General features: G+C 32.8%; 1 protein-coding gene across 4 annotated transcripts in view; it reads left to right on the top strand.

The window, feature by feature from the left end:
- Nucleotides 1-16,541, top strand: part of SEMA3A (semaphorin 3A) — a 456,043-nt gene that overhangs the window by 403,752 nt on the left and 35,750 nt on the right. For all 4 annotated transcript variants that reach the window (XM_070507472.1, XM_070507456.1, XM_070507466.1 and 1 more), the window contains 6 exons: nt 528-670; nt 2,715-2,829; nt 2,920-2,989; nt 5,375-5,519; nt 8,706-8,925; nt 11,806-11,897. In XM_070507472.1, coding sequence (XP_070363573.1) covers nt 528-670; nt 2,715-2,829; nt 2,920-2,989; nt 5,375-5,519; nt 8,706-8,925; nt 11,806-11,897 — 785 coding nt within the window. The remainder of the gene's footprint in view (nt 1-527; nt 671-2,714; nt 2,830-2,919; nt 2,990-5,374; nt 5,520-8,705; nt 8,926-11,805; nt 11,898-16,541) is intronic.

Here is a 16,541-nt window from a genome sequence, read left to right as displayed (position 1 = left end):
TTTGGCTTGAGTACCTAGTCAATGACGTTGTCATTTACTTAGATGGGAAACAACAGAGAGGATTTGTTTTTGTTGTCGTTTTATGGGGATCTTATCTCTCCCCTCCCACCCAGTCTTTGCTGGAAACTGGAATAGAACAATTGGTAGTTTGATTTAAACTATTTTATGCTTGAATGGAAGAATAACAATGTTGATGGCAATAAGTAATATTTAATAGCACTTACAGTTTGGAAAATATTTTAATATGCAGTAATGTATTTGCATTATGTGATCACACTAAGGATTTCTGCACCTACTCCTAACTATCCAAAAAAGAAAGTCGTGAATTTTTTTGAGCTATAATGTGATTTGTAACATACTTTAAAATGCATAAAGAATAGTTCACATGTGCTGAACAAAGTGGACTAAGGAAAGATTAGTTCTTGAAATATGTCAAATGGGAGTTAAGAGAAAGTGAAAATGGACTGTAATGGATGGTATTATTTATCCAACTTGAATTAATATGTATGCTATAATTTGTCTCTCAGATCCGAGGTTCATTAGTGCCCACCTCATCCCAGAGAGTGACAACCCTGAAGATGACAAAGTATATTTTTTCTTCCGTGAAAATGCTATAGATGGAGAACACACTGGAAAAGCCACTCATGCTAGAATAGGTCAGATATGCAAGGTGAGGTAAAAAAAAAAATTGAGAGAATATCATTGTCCAGTCACAGTTTTATTTCTTTTCCACCTATGTGCAAATACAATGAAAAACATGGCTAAAAAACTTGATGATCACTATAAATATTTAGGTGATAAAAAATGATTGAAAGCATAGTTGCTTATGAGTAACTCGTCATAGTTAAACATGCAGGTAGAGCAGGTGAGGCATTATTTCACAATCATGTTAAATGATCTTAGTTTGAAATTCTAGAGAAATAAAATCTTTTCATATCACCTGGGAGAATATACTTTTTTGTATTCTCAGACCTAGCACAGGTTTTCTACAATGTGTACATTTTGAATGAAACTTTGTTGTTGGAATAACTAAAGTGTTAATATAGGAGAGAAAAGCGTTAAAGCTTATTTTTATAAATTGATCATAGCATCTTATGTACACAGACATGCACACACACATGTAATTTTGAAGCTTTGAACTTTATCTATGTGAGGTAATTCATTTACTATGTGGCACAAAATCAGATGTAATATTGCATTATAATGCTATGTAGAAAAAATTGCTCAATAATTTCTTACAGATGAATTAGTATTGGTGTGAAGATATGATAGCAGTACTCGTCTTTCCCTCCAGACTGTACAGTGCAGTGTATAAGCAATATGAATAAAGCCAGCTGTTATTATATATTAGGCACCTTTCATCTCAAGAAAATCACAAAGTCAGATCCAGTAATTGTTTTAAAATGGAATTCTTCTGGTTTTCTTTCTTTGAGGAAGGTTAGCCCTGAGCTAACATCCGCTGCCAATCCTCTTTTTTGCTGAGGAAGACTGGCTCTGAGCTAACATCTGTGCTCGTCTTCTTTTATTTTATCCGTGGGATGCCTCCCACAGCATGGTTTGATAAGCGGTGCATAGATCCGTGCCTGGGATCTGAACCAGCGAACCCCGGGCCGCGAAGCAGAGCACACAAACTTAAACGCCATGCCACCTGGACAGCCCCTGGAATTCTCTCTTTTTAAGACAATATTATGAAATTTTAAAAATCTCTATTTTTTGGGGGTATCCTCTTTTCTACTCCTATTACCATCTAATTATTTATTTCTAGTATAGTAAATTACTAGAAATTCAAAAGTTTTAACTGTCTGGAAACATATAAATAATATGTGAAATATATGAGAATCTTTTCTCCACAAGATATAGATCATATTTAAAAGCACTACTTACAAGCGTTAAAAAAACTTTATAGTATATAAAATCATAAAAACGAAATGTAAATCACTGTTATAAGTTTGAAGTAACATTTATATTCCTTCATATATATGCACATAAATTATATTTTTAAATTTTTGAAAGACTGTAAGTGACCAGTGAATATATACCATCATAATAGAATTTACTGCTACATTAGGTTAAAATTAAGTTTCATTTTCAGTGAGGGGACACTTTTTCAAAATGTTTTCTCTGGAGTAAGTTTCCTTTATTAAGGTTTATGCTAATATTTTTTCAACATGCTATTTGTATAGTTAGAATTGCATCACCTGTTTAAGCTTATAAAATATTCATTGCTAACATGCTTTTATTTGGGAGGTATTTTCAGTGTGAGTTATAGGGAATGTTTTATTCTTCCACTCAGTAAATACTCATTAAGTGCCTGCTGTGTGCTAATGTGTTCACTACTGTGAACCAACCTACTTAAGTAAGATCTCAAGAAATGCACACGTAGGGTGAAGAAACTTAAGCCAAACCAAAACAACCATGAGAGTAATAATTATTCATTGCAGAGTGATGACAGAATGGAATAAGTAAAATAACTTTTTAATGCTAAGGGACATTTATTGTAAGTCATCCCTGGAATAAAGTTGGAGTAAATAGATGTTTAACAATACAATGAGAAAGCATAGTTACTTGTGTCTAGTCATTTACAATTCCTCATTCCTTATTTTGAAAAATGAGTAATTGTATTTTGTATGTGTCTTAAGATTTGAAGATAAAAGAAATATTTGAAATCATCATTACCATGCACAGTTTCTAAAACCAGGGTTTTCTCCTTTCAGAATGACTTTGGGGGGCACAGAAGTCTGGTGAATAAATGGACAACATTCCTCAAATCTCGTCTGATTTGCTCAGTGCCGGGTCCAAATGGCATTGACACTCATTTTGATGAATTGCGTAAGTAGCTGATGTTGTACAGAGAATGTTTGTTCAGACTTTGCCATAACCATCAAAAATGCAACTTTCCTCAATTTTGTTTTCAAACAGAGGATGTATTCCTAATGAATTCTAAAGATCCAAAAAATCCAGTTGTATATGGAGTGTTTACAACTTCCAGGTAAACAACTTTTTACTAACTTACTGTCATAGAAACTTCATGTCCTTTAGGTTCTTTCCAAGTATTCACAATTTGTGAAAACATGTTTTTGAAATAACAATGTTGATTTAATCTTTGAGCAGTTGTGCACTCTTGGGTGGCTGAAATAAGTTATGACCTAAATATTTTTTAATGAATTTTAGCAAAGAATATCATCACTATAAATAGAATGGTGAAAACCATATGTCATGTCCTATTTATGTATAGCTTTGACTTTAAAAATTTCAGTGAAATGTTGAGTATTATAAAAATGCAGATCTGAGTTTTGATCAGACTTTTTAGTGACATAAACTAAGGGTGGAAAGACTTTTCCCTCTTCTCTGGCTCGTCTCCTTCTTTTCCACCTCCTCTTCCTCTCTCACCCTCTCTCTCTTTCCCTCCTTCTGTCTTTCTTCACCCTCTTCTCCCACTCCTCCTGTCCCCTTTCCCCATCTCCCCGAAGGCCCTTGCTGTCAATCAAGCAGCAATTATCTCCTGACTATTACATTCAATATAAAATTTACGTTATCTGAAGTTGTTAACAGGAACATATATTTGCATGCATATAAATAGGGATATGCAGTCGGATAAGGATAAAATGTTCACAAGAAAAGTAAATTAGAATCAAGTCAGGAAAAGTTCTGCAACGGACTGTGATGGTATAAAGAGAAAGATTAACTGCATGTCCAACACTGATCTGTTCTGTATTTATTAATGCCATTACAAATTGATTGACATTTTTACTTAATAATTTTAAAAATAACATGTGGAAATTGAGAAACCCATATTACTAAAACTATATGCAGTTTCCCATACCTAAATATTTCTCCCCTTGGTATAAAAACAAAATGACAACTAAAATAAAAAATGTGAGGGGCTCAAATTAAATAACCCTTAATCTGATTCTTCTGCTTCCTCATTGCTTAGGACAGTGGTTCTCAGCCTTGAGAACGCATCAGAATCACCTAGAGAGCATGTCAAAATACAGATTGTTAGTCCCTACCCCCAGAGCTCCTGATTCAGTAGGAATGGGATGGGGCCTAAGAACTGGTATTTCTAACAAATCCCCAGGTGATGCCCATGCTGTTGATCTAGGGACCGCACTTTAAGAATCACTGGCTTAATGGGTAGAATAATTTTACCCCTCTCCTTCAGTGAGGCGGAAGTCTACAAGTTAGTCTTCACAGCTGAGTCATGATAAAGTCTTTCAATGATAGCTGATTTTATCAAGAAATAAGCAAATTATATAACAATGAAAAGGTACATACAAAAATTACAAACTATGATGTAGCAAATATGTGTTAATTTGCTATTCTATTATGAAAGTATTGTTATTAAATTCTATAAATATTTACTGAGATTTACTGTGTGTCAAGTGCAACATGTAATTGATCTTACAGAAAAGAAGCCAGGCATGGTTTCTTCCCTCGTGAGGCTTGCACTCTACCAGACACTGTTTATATGCAGCAGTTTCTGATAATAAACTCTTATGAACACGTGTTTTTCATTTGGTCTGATTTATATGGAATTTTCTATGAGGAGAGATTGGTTAAAAGATAAGCATTCCATATTTTAAATGTGTACAACTGTTTTATATCTTTGTGTAAATACATCCCTCAAGCAGTGTTTATGTAAGCAAAATAAAACGGAAAATCGTGGCAACTCATGGTGGCAAACTTCCAGTTTGTTCAGTTACCTGATTTTGTCTAGTAAAATACTGGGGATAATTGCCATAATACTCCACTTTGACTAGGGTGTAATAGGTACTAATGTAAAACCATTTTCTGCTTTGGGAAGAAATGATTTTAAATGCCTTCATACAAATCAAACTCTGTTACTTGATCTAATACTTTTGGTGGTTGGAATTTAATATAATGTAACACATCATTTGACATTGACTATTCATTTTCTGTACTACTTTCAGCTTATAAAATGACTTCTTACAACATTCTTGCTTACTTAAAAGTTCCCTGGTTTCAGTAATGATGTTTGAGTCTTAACATATTACCAAAGTTTATATTTTCCTTTCTATATGATATCAAAATTAAACATTACTTTTTAGACAATCATGTATATATGTTTTTCCTATCAAAGTTTATATATGATATAAATGTATATAGTCTATGAATACTAAAAATGGTTTCATCCATGCCTTCTACTTTTGAGAAATTATAATTTTTCTTTTGTATATTGTTAAAATATATACATGTAACTAAAAAGAAATTCCCAAAAACTGTCTGAGATTGCTAAGAATTTATGTTCATGTTTTGATAATTGATATATGAAATTTAAAAACCCAGTAGCAACAGTTCTCGTGCCATTGTATAAAGTTGAAAGTCTGTTTGTGTTCTCTGTCTCTTTTTTCAGTAACATCTTCAAGGGGTCAGCTGTGTGCATGTATAGCATGAGTGACGTGAGAAGGGTGTTCCTTGGTCCGTATGCTCACAGGGACGGTCCCAACTATCAATGGGTGCCTTATCAAGGAAGAGTCCCCTACCCACGGCCAGGAACTGTAAGTGGCCTAGGTGTTTAAAATATAAAACAGAAATTTTTGCTGAAGGTTTAAAAAAAAGTAGCTACCAAAAAAATGTTAAATACAGGTAATGTAAAACGATTCCAAGACTATAAATGAAAGCAAGATAAGGGTTTTCTGTGATACAATGGAATTCTACATTTAAAAATATGCTTTGTACAGACTTTGTGTTCCGTGCTTATCTGTTATTAATACTCAGAGTTTTTGAGAAATAGAAAGCGAATGAGTAGACTTATTTATTTTCTTTTCTGCATGGATTGTAGTGAAAGTGGCCTTCAAAAGAGTTGAAACAATTAAGATACACCTGGACTTGTTCTATCTAATCATAGCAAAGGCTCAAGGATTGTGCATTAAATAGGAGAAAAAAAGTTTTTTAGTCGATGTTATCTTCCCACGGAAATGGGACAGACCCCTCATTACTTGATATGTGAAAGAAGATATGCAAAAAAATCTCATAGCAAGAGCAGAGCCTAGATATTTTAACAGACACTGTCTACTCTCACCAGCCCTTTCCTTTTCCCTCCAGCAACCCTGGACACATTCAAGCTTAAAAAAAATTGGACAGAAATCAAAATAAAACCAGCTTTGAATCTTTAATTTAAAGTAGGGAGAAAAAAAGAAAAAGACTTAAATATGGTTGAAAATTAGTGAAGTCATCATCAATATGATGATGTCAAAAGTAAAAGAATATCTAGATAGAATGATCCACTTAAGTAGAACATCTTCTAATCCTAAGAATCTTTAAGGAAATTATTTCATATAGTTCACATAACTTGCATTTGAAGTTTAGCCATTACTTTACTTTAACTTCAGGGTTTTTTATTCTGTTAAATTCAAGTACATTATGTTCTTATATGATTTTATTAGACACACGATGCTTTTAATATTCTTGTTATTTCTGTATTGCTAAACTTATTTATGAGCAAATTGAGAATTTTACCTTTTATTACTTCTAGCTGATGGATCTTGTAGGTTAAAAAAAACCTTAGTTAACTTTCAGAAAAATAAATGAACAACATGGAATATCTCTTGATTATATAAAGTCAAAAGGGTTTTATAAAAAGTCTAAGGTACTTATCCCATTTCTTAATAGTAAACTGTTTTCACTTTGTTGGTGGACAGTTTTTTATAGCTATAGTTGTTTATATCTGTGGCTAATTAATGCGAGTGTATTCTAAATATAAACCAACTCTTTCTAGGTTCACTTCAACAGACTTGGTGGAATTCCTTCAGTGTGCCAGATGTTGTGCTACTATTTGCTATAAAGTTTTTGATCTAAAGATGTGTCCAATATATTTGGAATTAGTAGTAGAAATTAGAAATTACTGTGTGCCAGAACTTGTTCCAAGAGATTTATACCTATTTATATATATTACACTTAATAGTCCAGGTTTTGTTCGCATTTCACAGATGGGGACTCCGAGGCAAAGAGAGGAGCCAGGATTCAGTCCAGGCAGTTTGGTTCCAGAGCGTGTGTTCTCACTTACTCTTCATAGAGAGTTGTTATAACATGAACTATAGGCACCAAATGCTAGAGGCAGAAGGCAGAAAGTATTGCCTAATCTAGGAATTAGAGAGGGGCTGCTAGGAGGAGATAACACCTAACTCCATGAATAAAATTCACTTGGGATGAGTTCATTAATCCCCAAAAGTGGCAGCCGAGAATGTGTCATTCCATCAACACTACTGAAGAAAAGCATATTAAGTGACCTTCCAACGATGTGGCAGTAGAATGGCATTTTCTTTATTTTTAAAGAAAAATCTACAGCTCAGTAGTACTAGATACAGAAATAAAAGGAGAGTAAGGCAAGAGAATGAGACAAATTGTAACAAAAATCTATAATAAATAAATCCCTCACTTTAATTTTCAATCACGTATTTCTAAATTTTTGCGAGCTATTTTTAAATGGTAGTAGAAAAGCAAAAACATAATTTTAAATTTCATAAAAATATTTTATTATTTTAGGAATTTCTAGAGATATTTGATATTTCTGTAACATTAAATAAGTAATTTTATAATTTACTTAAAAAGTAATTCCTTAAATCCTTTAACTTTTATATTAGTGTTTTATTGTGTGTATATATATACATTATACATATACATACACATATAATCATAAATAGATGCTCTTTCCATTTCAAAACGGGTTTACTTATTTCACTTCTTATGAATTATTAATAATCTATATCAAGGTAATAGCAAAGACAATTGATTTCTCCTTCTAAGCCTCTTGTCAGATCAAGAACCTCTCAATTACATTTCAGCTCTCAAGCTCTTACATTAAATGGCAGAGATCACTTAAGTGTAAGACAAAAAGAAAGAGAATGATGATATTGTACTCTGAATACTTGTACCACATAATTAAATGCAGTGAAACAAGATGGTGAAATTTGAATTTTCCATTTTTGTTTTATTGCCTTATGTGGAGCGTTTATATCCAGAACTGATATTATGACACTATACACCGGTGTATCCTTTCTGGCTCTCTGTAGCCATCATCTGTTCTGCTTGGTCCATTCTGATTGGTCAGTTTCTGTGCCGTGCATGTTGTTAAACACTTTGAATAACTCCTCTCCTTATCCCTAAAATTACTTTAATTATTAAAGAGATTGTACTTTTGTTACTTTTTGTGGTACTTTTTCAGGGTTACGTTAGAAACAAAGCAACATAGAATAATTTGCATTGTCTTTTAGTTTGGAAAGAGCATTTGTGTTTTAGCATGATGCCGTAGGAAAAAGTGATACGTATCCAATAAAATTATTCTGAGTCCCTCCAACCTAATGATTAATTGCATTTAGTTGTAACATATTCCCTTTGGTATTTCAAACACTTCATCTATCACACAAATAAAATATAAGGTTTTGCCACTAATAGGGGCATCAGACTCCTACTGTACACTGAATTCATTAGATGTATTTGCAGTTTTTATAAGAAATGCTGACATGACTAAATCCCATTGAGACAAGATATATTTAAGAAATATATGCTATATATTACATCTACTAATTTAAGCAACATTATTTTTTAGTTTATCGGTTACTTAACTTTAAAAAAATGATCACAGGTTTAGATTCCTGGACCACTGAAGTCATATGTTTTTGTATAATTTATAATCCTATTTATTATATTTTAGACAAAAAGTATTCTTCTCTTTATCTTAACAGTGTCCCAGTAAAACATTTGGTGGGTTTGACTCTACAAAAGACCTCCCTGATGATGTTATAACGTTTGCAAGAAGTCACCCAGCCATGTACAATCCAGTGTTTCCTATTAATAATCGTCCAATAATGATCAAAACAGATGTAAATTATCAGTTTACACAAATTGTGGTCGATCGAGTGGATGCAGAAGATGGCCAGTATGATGTCATGTTTATTGGAACAGGTAAATGTTTTAACTTCAGTTCGAAGTTTTCTTCCAGCATATTGCGTTTAACTGATTAAGTCTACTAAGAACTGAGGGAAGTTTATATAGTCACTCTCAAGGTATAGTTAACCTGTAATAAATGACAAAAAACCTGAACATTATACCATTACAATGTGTTATCTTTCTAGGCAAGTTGACATGTATTAATTTAAATAGAATTTCCTTTTCAATCAAAAGTTGATAAATGTAACCAGGCAAAGCTAATGATTAGGTGAACAATCAATGTTATTCTGTAATTGAATCATAAATCTTTTCTGGCCCAGGGCTTTTTAAAACAAAGGTGTACTGCTCAAGGCAGGTCTAAAATTCCCAAGACATTCAATAACGATTCCAGAATATATTGCTGCAAAATGATCTGAACTTTAAAATTAGCATAGAGTGCAAATCTTCTAAAAAATAAATTTTGGCAACAAAATTTGTTCAGTGTTTTTGCCATACGATAAGAAAAAACAAAACAAAACAAAACTTCATCAGAAAAAACAAAAAAAATGAACCTAAGGAATCATCAGATACATTTTAGATCCATTTCTATAGAAATTAACAACATATTTTTATTAATTCCATGGTTAGAAACAAACTTTTTGCAGGTATATTTTCAGAACAAATTCCATTACTATTGTGGCTTATTATTTTATTTTCCCCCTACTCTTTTTAATAATACTATTTTGAATGTACTGATTACAAATCTGAAACTTGCTACTTCGGGTCAGAGTCCAAGGTAATAAATTCCTAGTCTCTATTAACGTTGTTAACTGACATAAATCAATGGGAAACAGAGTGAGTGCTCCACTGAAAACTTTGTATAATAACATTTATTTTCCCTTGGTGAGAAACAGAGAAAAAAGACTGCATTAACTACAGGGGAATGGCAACTGTGCAGTAAGTGCTTTAAAGACAAAGTTTTATAGTGAAATGCTTATGTTATCAGATATAACAGTGTCAGGTTCTGAGCAATACCTTTTAGTCTACTTTTGTGAATGAGAGTTTCTCTAGCAAATAAAAGAATCCCAATGCAACTCAGAGTTCAATAAAAGTCAATGAATTGCAAGTATCAACTTTTGGTTATAAATATCTTTAGAAATGATAAGATAATAGGATTTATCCTATTAATATTAATATTAGCTTATCATTTAATATCAGATTATAATTACGTCTCTCTACAGAGTCATTAAGTTTGTTAAATAATGTCACACTTGTCTTTTTTTTCACTTCTGGCCTAAACATATTGAGAATTCCCTCACTTACTGTCAACGCAACAAAAGCTTGCTTCTGGCTCTTTGACCAAAGAAACCCAAGCATGAGTTTTTAATTCCTTTTGGACACAAGCTGTCTTTAAAGGAAACAGTTTCATGAGCATGCTGAATGTCTGATGATGTGGATGGCTATCAGTCAGCACAGACCAGGGTCATCTGTCAGCAAAGTAAATTGATTACAGTAATTTTATCTTTTAACTAAGTTGCACATCATAGTATATTGATCCTAGTTGAGTAACCTCATTCAATTTGTGTGAAATTTTTTGAAATACTACTCGGTAAAACTTGACCTGGAACACAGATAAAGTTATGTTTGGACACAGGAGACCGATCAGAGGCACTGAGTAGATTAACCTAATTTACCTTTAATCTTCGGTGTTATGAGTAGTCTAAGGTCCTGTAAACACAGAAGGATCTTCTTAAAAGAGAGTTTTGTTTTCTTTTTACTTTATAGGGGATATACTAGCAACCTCTCTGGATCTCACATGGTACATCATATTGATCCCCTGAAAATGGTTACCAATGATATAAATATATTGAATCATTTTCCTGGTATAACTTATTCTTTACTGGCAAGATGTTCTTCTCAAATAATTAGTCTGGTAAACTTGATTAAAATGAGCCAGTTGAAGCTAAAAATAATTGATCAGCTAATCAGAACTAGAACGTTGAGTAAGGCCCTGTTCTTCATTCAGTCAAGGAAGAGGAACATGCTGTGAATAGTAGAAAATTAAAATCTTCCTAACCCAACTTTGAGTAAAATTGACAGCTCTTGTCATTAGAACAATTTGTTTCTTTTAAAAATGAAAATTAGAATAAATAATGCTTGAAATCTCTATAAAATATATTGTTTTTGATTCATGCTTCTGAATTTTATATTTACTTAGTACTCTAAAATTGATTAACCAATATATTAATCAAACTAATATGTTAACCAAAATTGATTAACCAGTTATTGAAAAACCACTGTAGTAAGTAATCCAAGGTGTTGATTTTGAGAAATCAGGTTATTGTCATGCATCACTTAATGGTCATTGAGCTGTCTTTAGGGGCGGGGCCTTTAAATACTAAATGCTGTCAGGTGACAGGAGGATGAGCAGTTAGGCTAGGAAGCTCTTAACTGCTTCTGTTACTTGACAACAGCCCTTGCATTTTGCATCTACATTAAGTCTTCATAGTTGTCCCTGATTTCATAAACAAAAGTGGAAAAACATGTCATATCAAACTGGTATTATTTTAAGGTTATTTTTCCTGAGATACCTAAGTGAGATAAAAAATAATAAAAATAGTTAATCCAACCTATTGATTATTATATATACTTTTAATTATGCAGCCTTAGGATAAAACTATCTCCAAACCTTCATATATTCCTAAAAATTCAATTCTTTTTATGCCATGGTATGTTTGTAGTTTACCTAGTTGCATGAAATGCATTTGAATATATATTTTACTAATGCTGTAATGAAAAAATAAAAGGAAGACTGAGGTCAAAATGTTCTTTTTAGTCGAATACTGTTTCCATTCATTAACGCTAAACTCTGTTTAGATCTATTTAAATTGTGGTCTTCTCCACTTTCTTTCAAAGATGTTGGGACCGTTCTTAAAGTAGTTTCAATTCCTAAGGAGACTTGGCATGATTTAGAAGAAGTTCTGCTGGAAGAAATGACAGTTTTTCGGGTGAGTGCTGCTTAATTTCAAGTGTCAACAAGTTCACTCGTATGCCTTTCCCCCAGGACAGCTGCACACTGAAATTGGTATGGACAAGTAGTCTAGCATACCCTTCTAATTAGCTTGTCAAATAGAAAACCAGACAGTAGTCAAAATAAACCTGGAAACTTTCAGTGCTAGTTAAATCTAAAAATGCAAAGAAATATATTTTCGGCTCATATTTTGTTTTCTCAATGATAAAATATATGATTTACATCTTATATGATTTATGTAAGATATCTCCATGGACAAACTCTATGCACCTCTCACCCCCAAAATCTTCTCTTTCACACTTTGTGGTATAACTAGGATGATAGGTGGCTTCCAGAGGAATGAAGACATTTCAATCTTTTTTTAGCTTATTTATGAATTGTTTTATCATATTTTCTTACAGAAATCATTTGTTAGCAAAATGGTTTGAGGTTTTTGTATCACTGGTGGCACATTTGTTAAGGATTTCTAGTCTATACACTTAAGAAATAAGCAGATATTTGACCCTTTGTCCTGAACATGGACACGGATGGCCCAGGTAAATTTATATAGGATTAGGAGTAGAGGCAGCAGGATATGGGTTGAGGTGAGGTGGGAAGAATAGAAGTAATACAGCATATACCACAATATCTGTTGTTCCTTTTAGAAAGCCAGCTAATACGAAGAGTTTGAATTGAAGCATACCTTAATATGAATTATTTATGAGATATGAGACAGAAGCAGATGCTTATAAAAGGTTTATTTCAGAGGGCCAGCCCAGTGCGCAGTGGTTAAGTTCACACTTTCCACTTTGGCAGCCCCGGGTTCACTGGTTCGGATCCCAGGTGTGGACATGGCACCTCTTGGCAAGCCATGCTGTGGCAGGCGTCCCACATATAAAGTAGAGGAAGATGGGCATGGATGTTAGCTCAGGGCCAGTCTTCCTCAGCAAACAGAGGATTGGCAGCAGATGTTAGCTCAGGGCTAATCTTCCCCCCCAAAAAAGTAAATAAAGGTGAAAAAAAAGTTTATTTCAATTTTTCATAAAAGAATAAGGCAAACATATGAGATATTTATAACTGCAAAATAAACTGGAATCAGAAGAATCTTGTGGATAGAAAATAAGAAAACTTTGGATCTAGTCCCACAACTTAAAATTATCTCATTTAGTCTCCAGGTGTCTCAGATGCTTCATCTCTACAGTGAAGCAGCTGGATTGAAGTTTTCAGCTGAATAAATATTTTGAAGAGAAAATGAAATACAGTATTGGAAGTTCCTGATATATATTCATTCAATTAAAATTATGATTTGCATTGAAAAAGACTACTGGTAAATCATGACATAGACATCTTGTAATGGCAACTAAATAACGCTCCAGTGGAAATAGTTTAAGCTTTTCAGTAATAGATACCACTGCGCTTCCCCATCAGTGAAACAGTGAGAATAATATCTACTTCCCAAAGAGGCTGGAAGAATTAGAGGCACTATATGTACAGCATCGAGGACAGTGCTAGTACTGTGTTCAACATTTTATTGATAATGTAATTTTATTGTTTCCGTTCAGCTATACTGACAACAAGCCACACTTCCAGCAGCCTTTGCTACTAACCCTGGGTTTAAGTCTTCAACATAGTAATATCAGCAGAATTCTATCAAGATTTTTTAAATCAGGTACTTTGGCCTTATTTTATTTATGTCTGCTGTACAGTGATGGCTAATCTCTATCGTTCACTGTCTCATTTCAGTATTTACATATTGATAGTTTAGCCTACAAATTCAAAAATATGATTATCCAAAGGCATTGTGTTAGCAATATAGAATCCATGCAGATTTAGCAAACAAATTATGGACACTGAGTGGTAGATAAATAAATTGCTGTCTTATGTTCATTGTTATGTATCCAGAGCCTAAAACATGTTTTCAACCAACATTTATTAAATGAATGAAGGAGTCGATATTGATGAAAAGATGAAATATGAGAAATTAAATAGTTTAAGGCCTTCCTTAGGGAGACCATGCTTAAAGTGAGGTGCCAGAGTATGAGGAAGATAAACTGGGAACAGCAGCAAGTTAGCCTGATGATTACATCCCATATTATTCTATAACAGAAAAAAAATTACCAATTCTATATCTTTGGAAATTTGTATTGCCACCACTGCTGCAAATGGAGTTAGAGGAGATACTAAAATATTAAGTCAACTTAAGAATTTCTTAATTATTTCCAGAATCTCTTATTTTTATATTTATCATGATTCATTTACATATTTCCCTTCATTTGTTGTATATTATTAAACCGAGTTTGATTTACTAATTCAACTGTAAACAAACATGTATTCTACGTACCATGGTCCTGGCACAATGCTGGTGATTCAGAGATGAACGCTGTAAACATGGTCCCTGACCTTATGCAGCTTACAGACTCTTACGTGGTATCTCTCATAGTCTCGAGGACTTAATTTATTATCTACTAGTACAATTAAGTTTCATCTTGTAGAATTATATCAAGTCCTATCATTCCATTTTAAAAATAAGGCTCTTTCTTTTCTATCATTTAATTATTGTCTGCGATTTTATGAATCAGAACATACATAGTTTTGCAGTAATACCCTATTCTTGCTAATATTCGTTCCCCACATCTCAGGAATTTTTAATTTACATTTCACATTTTAGCTATGTTCTTTAGTACGTTAATAGAAATTTTAGTTTAAAAAGATATTAATTAAATCTGATCTATTAAATAACTTTAAAAAAATCTTGAGATGTTGGGAGCTAACAATCTTGCAAGCACAAATATTTAATATCTATTCGAGTTTGTAAGTATTTTACAGTTTCCAGAGAAATACACACTGAATTACACTTACGAAAGCAAGTGAATGACATTTTTGTGATTTTTAAGATATCATGAGAAAAATTCGTTATCCGTCTCTAACTATTAAGTGCAAATAAGTAAAATTGTGTTAGCATGGAAATGATAGTTTATCAGTTTACAATTTTGTAAAAAGACTTTTTGCAACCTGGGACACATCTCTTTCCATAAATAAATGTCCCAGTTCTCTTTCATATTCTCTTCTGAGCATTATTGCCATTATTATTCCTTTGGCACTCAAGTAGACAAAACATATTTGGGCAGAGTTTAGAGAAATATTTACTTTCAACATTCTATTCTTTCAGGCAAAGTTCGTACATGTATTGTGGTCTAGCAATTGGAATATTTCACTGTCAAACTTTGTTTAATTTTGCAGTGGGAGGAAAAAAAAATAACACATTAAAGCAATCGCTATGTACAGTGAAACAAGCAGAGACATGTTACAGTTTTAGATTTCTCTTAGAGCCTTGCAAATCATTCTATTTAACATAAAACAAAATTAAAAAAGGTTAACCTGAGCATTATGCTAGTTTGACAAGGTAAATAGGCAAGGGACAGATTTAGGGTCATGGTAGCATCTGATACTCTAGATTTTAAAAAGAAAGACATTGAATGTCAACCAACCAGTTAATTTTACCATAATATCATCTCCAGGAGACCATGTTCATTATGTGTCCTTGCTAGACTGAATAACCAAACCTCATATAAAATCCTGAATTAAAGCCAGTACTATATCCATTGCCATCTTGAGGTTGGTTTTAGGAAAACATGTTGGCTAATCACAGAACATTCCAGTGGTTTCGGTTACTCCAAGATACTTTTATTCTGGGTAAAATCAAATCCCAATCAGAGAATAGAAAAAATATTCCTCGATAATAAAACTCTTCATTTTAGAATAAAATTTTAATAGGTAATAGGAAGTGAAATAAAATTGGCATTGGTATAGGACTCTAGAAATGACTTTGAATTGCAACTATATATTCAAAATGGTATTAAAGTACTAAGACACAAACAATTCCAAATATTACTTGTAATCACAAATCTGCATTTGAATCATATTTACTATGTGATTCTGAACAAGATGGTCAAAGTCAGTTCAGCCTCAACTTCTTCATTTCATAAATTTTTAAGGCTTTTTTAAAACTGCAGATTAGTTACTAGTAGATGGTACCTATTGTTCACTAGTTATACAAATGAAAATCTATTTTAAAATGCTTGAAAATGCCACATCTATATTTTGTTAAAAAATATTCAAAAGGTACAAAAGCCACACATATGCTGATTTTTACTTTACTCAATGTGGGATTTTCTTTCCAGTCCAGTCAAAGAGGGTTTACTTTTGAGCCAGTGACGTGTTAGATCAAGTTGCAGTGCATTTAGTACAAAGGGTTTTGTTTATAGTCCTACAGACTGCAAAGGATTGCAAGGCAGTTATGTCGATTACACATGCATTTTAAATCCAATTTATGCAATATTCCATGAACGGCTGAGCAAACAAATGGAAGAGTTTAATTTTCATTCAAATGTAAAACATAACTGATGCTTTCCAAAACCTAGTCTATTAACTAGTTCTAAAGGAGCGTCCACGTGCTTAGCATCCAGGGAGCTATGTGAGAGTCTCCTGGGATCAGCAGGTTGAAAAGCTCTGCAAGTGCAAAAGTTTAATAAGGACTAGATTGAAATATCTGAAAAAAATATGGTAAATTAGAGTCATAGAAAATCTTGAAAGGATGCTAAGTTTTTAATTTCGTTTTTACTCAAACACCAATTAAATTTGC

The sequence above is a fragment of the Equus asinus genome, chromosome 1 (genome assembly GCF_041296235.1).
Source record: "Equus asinus isolate D_3611 breed Donkey chromosome 1, EquAss-T2T_v2, whole genome shotgun sequence".
Taxonomy (NCBI): domain Eukaryota; kingdom Metazoa; phylum Chordata; class Mammalia; order Perissodactyla; family Equidae; genus Equus; species Equus asinus.
The sequence above is the reverse complement of the archived record's forward strand: the minus strand, read 5'-3'. Positions and strand labels throughout refer to the sequence as shown.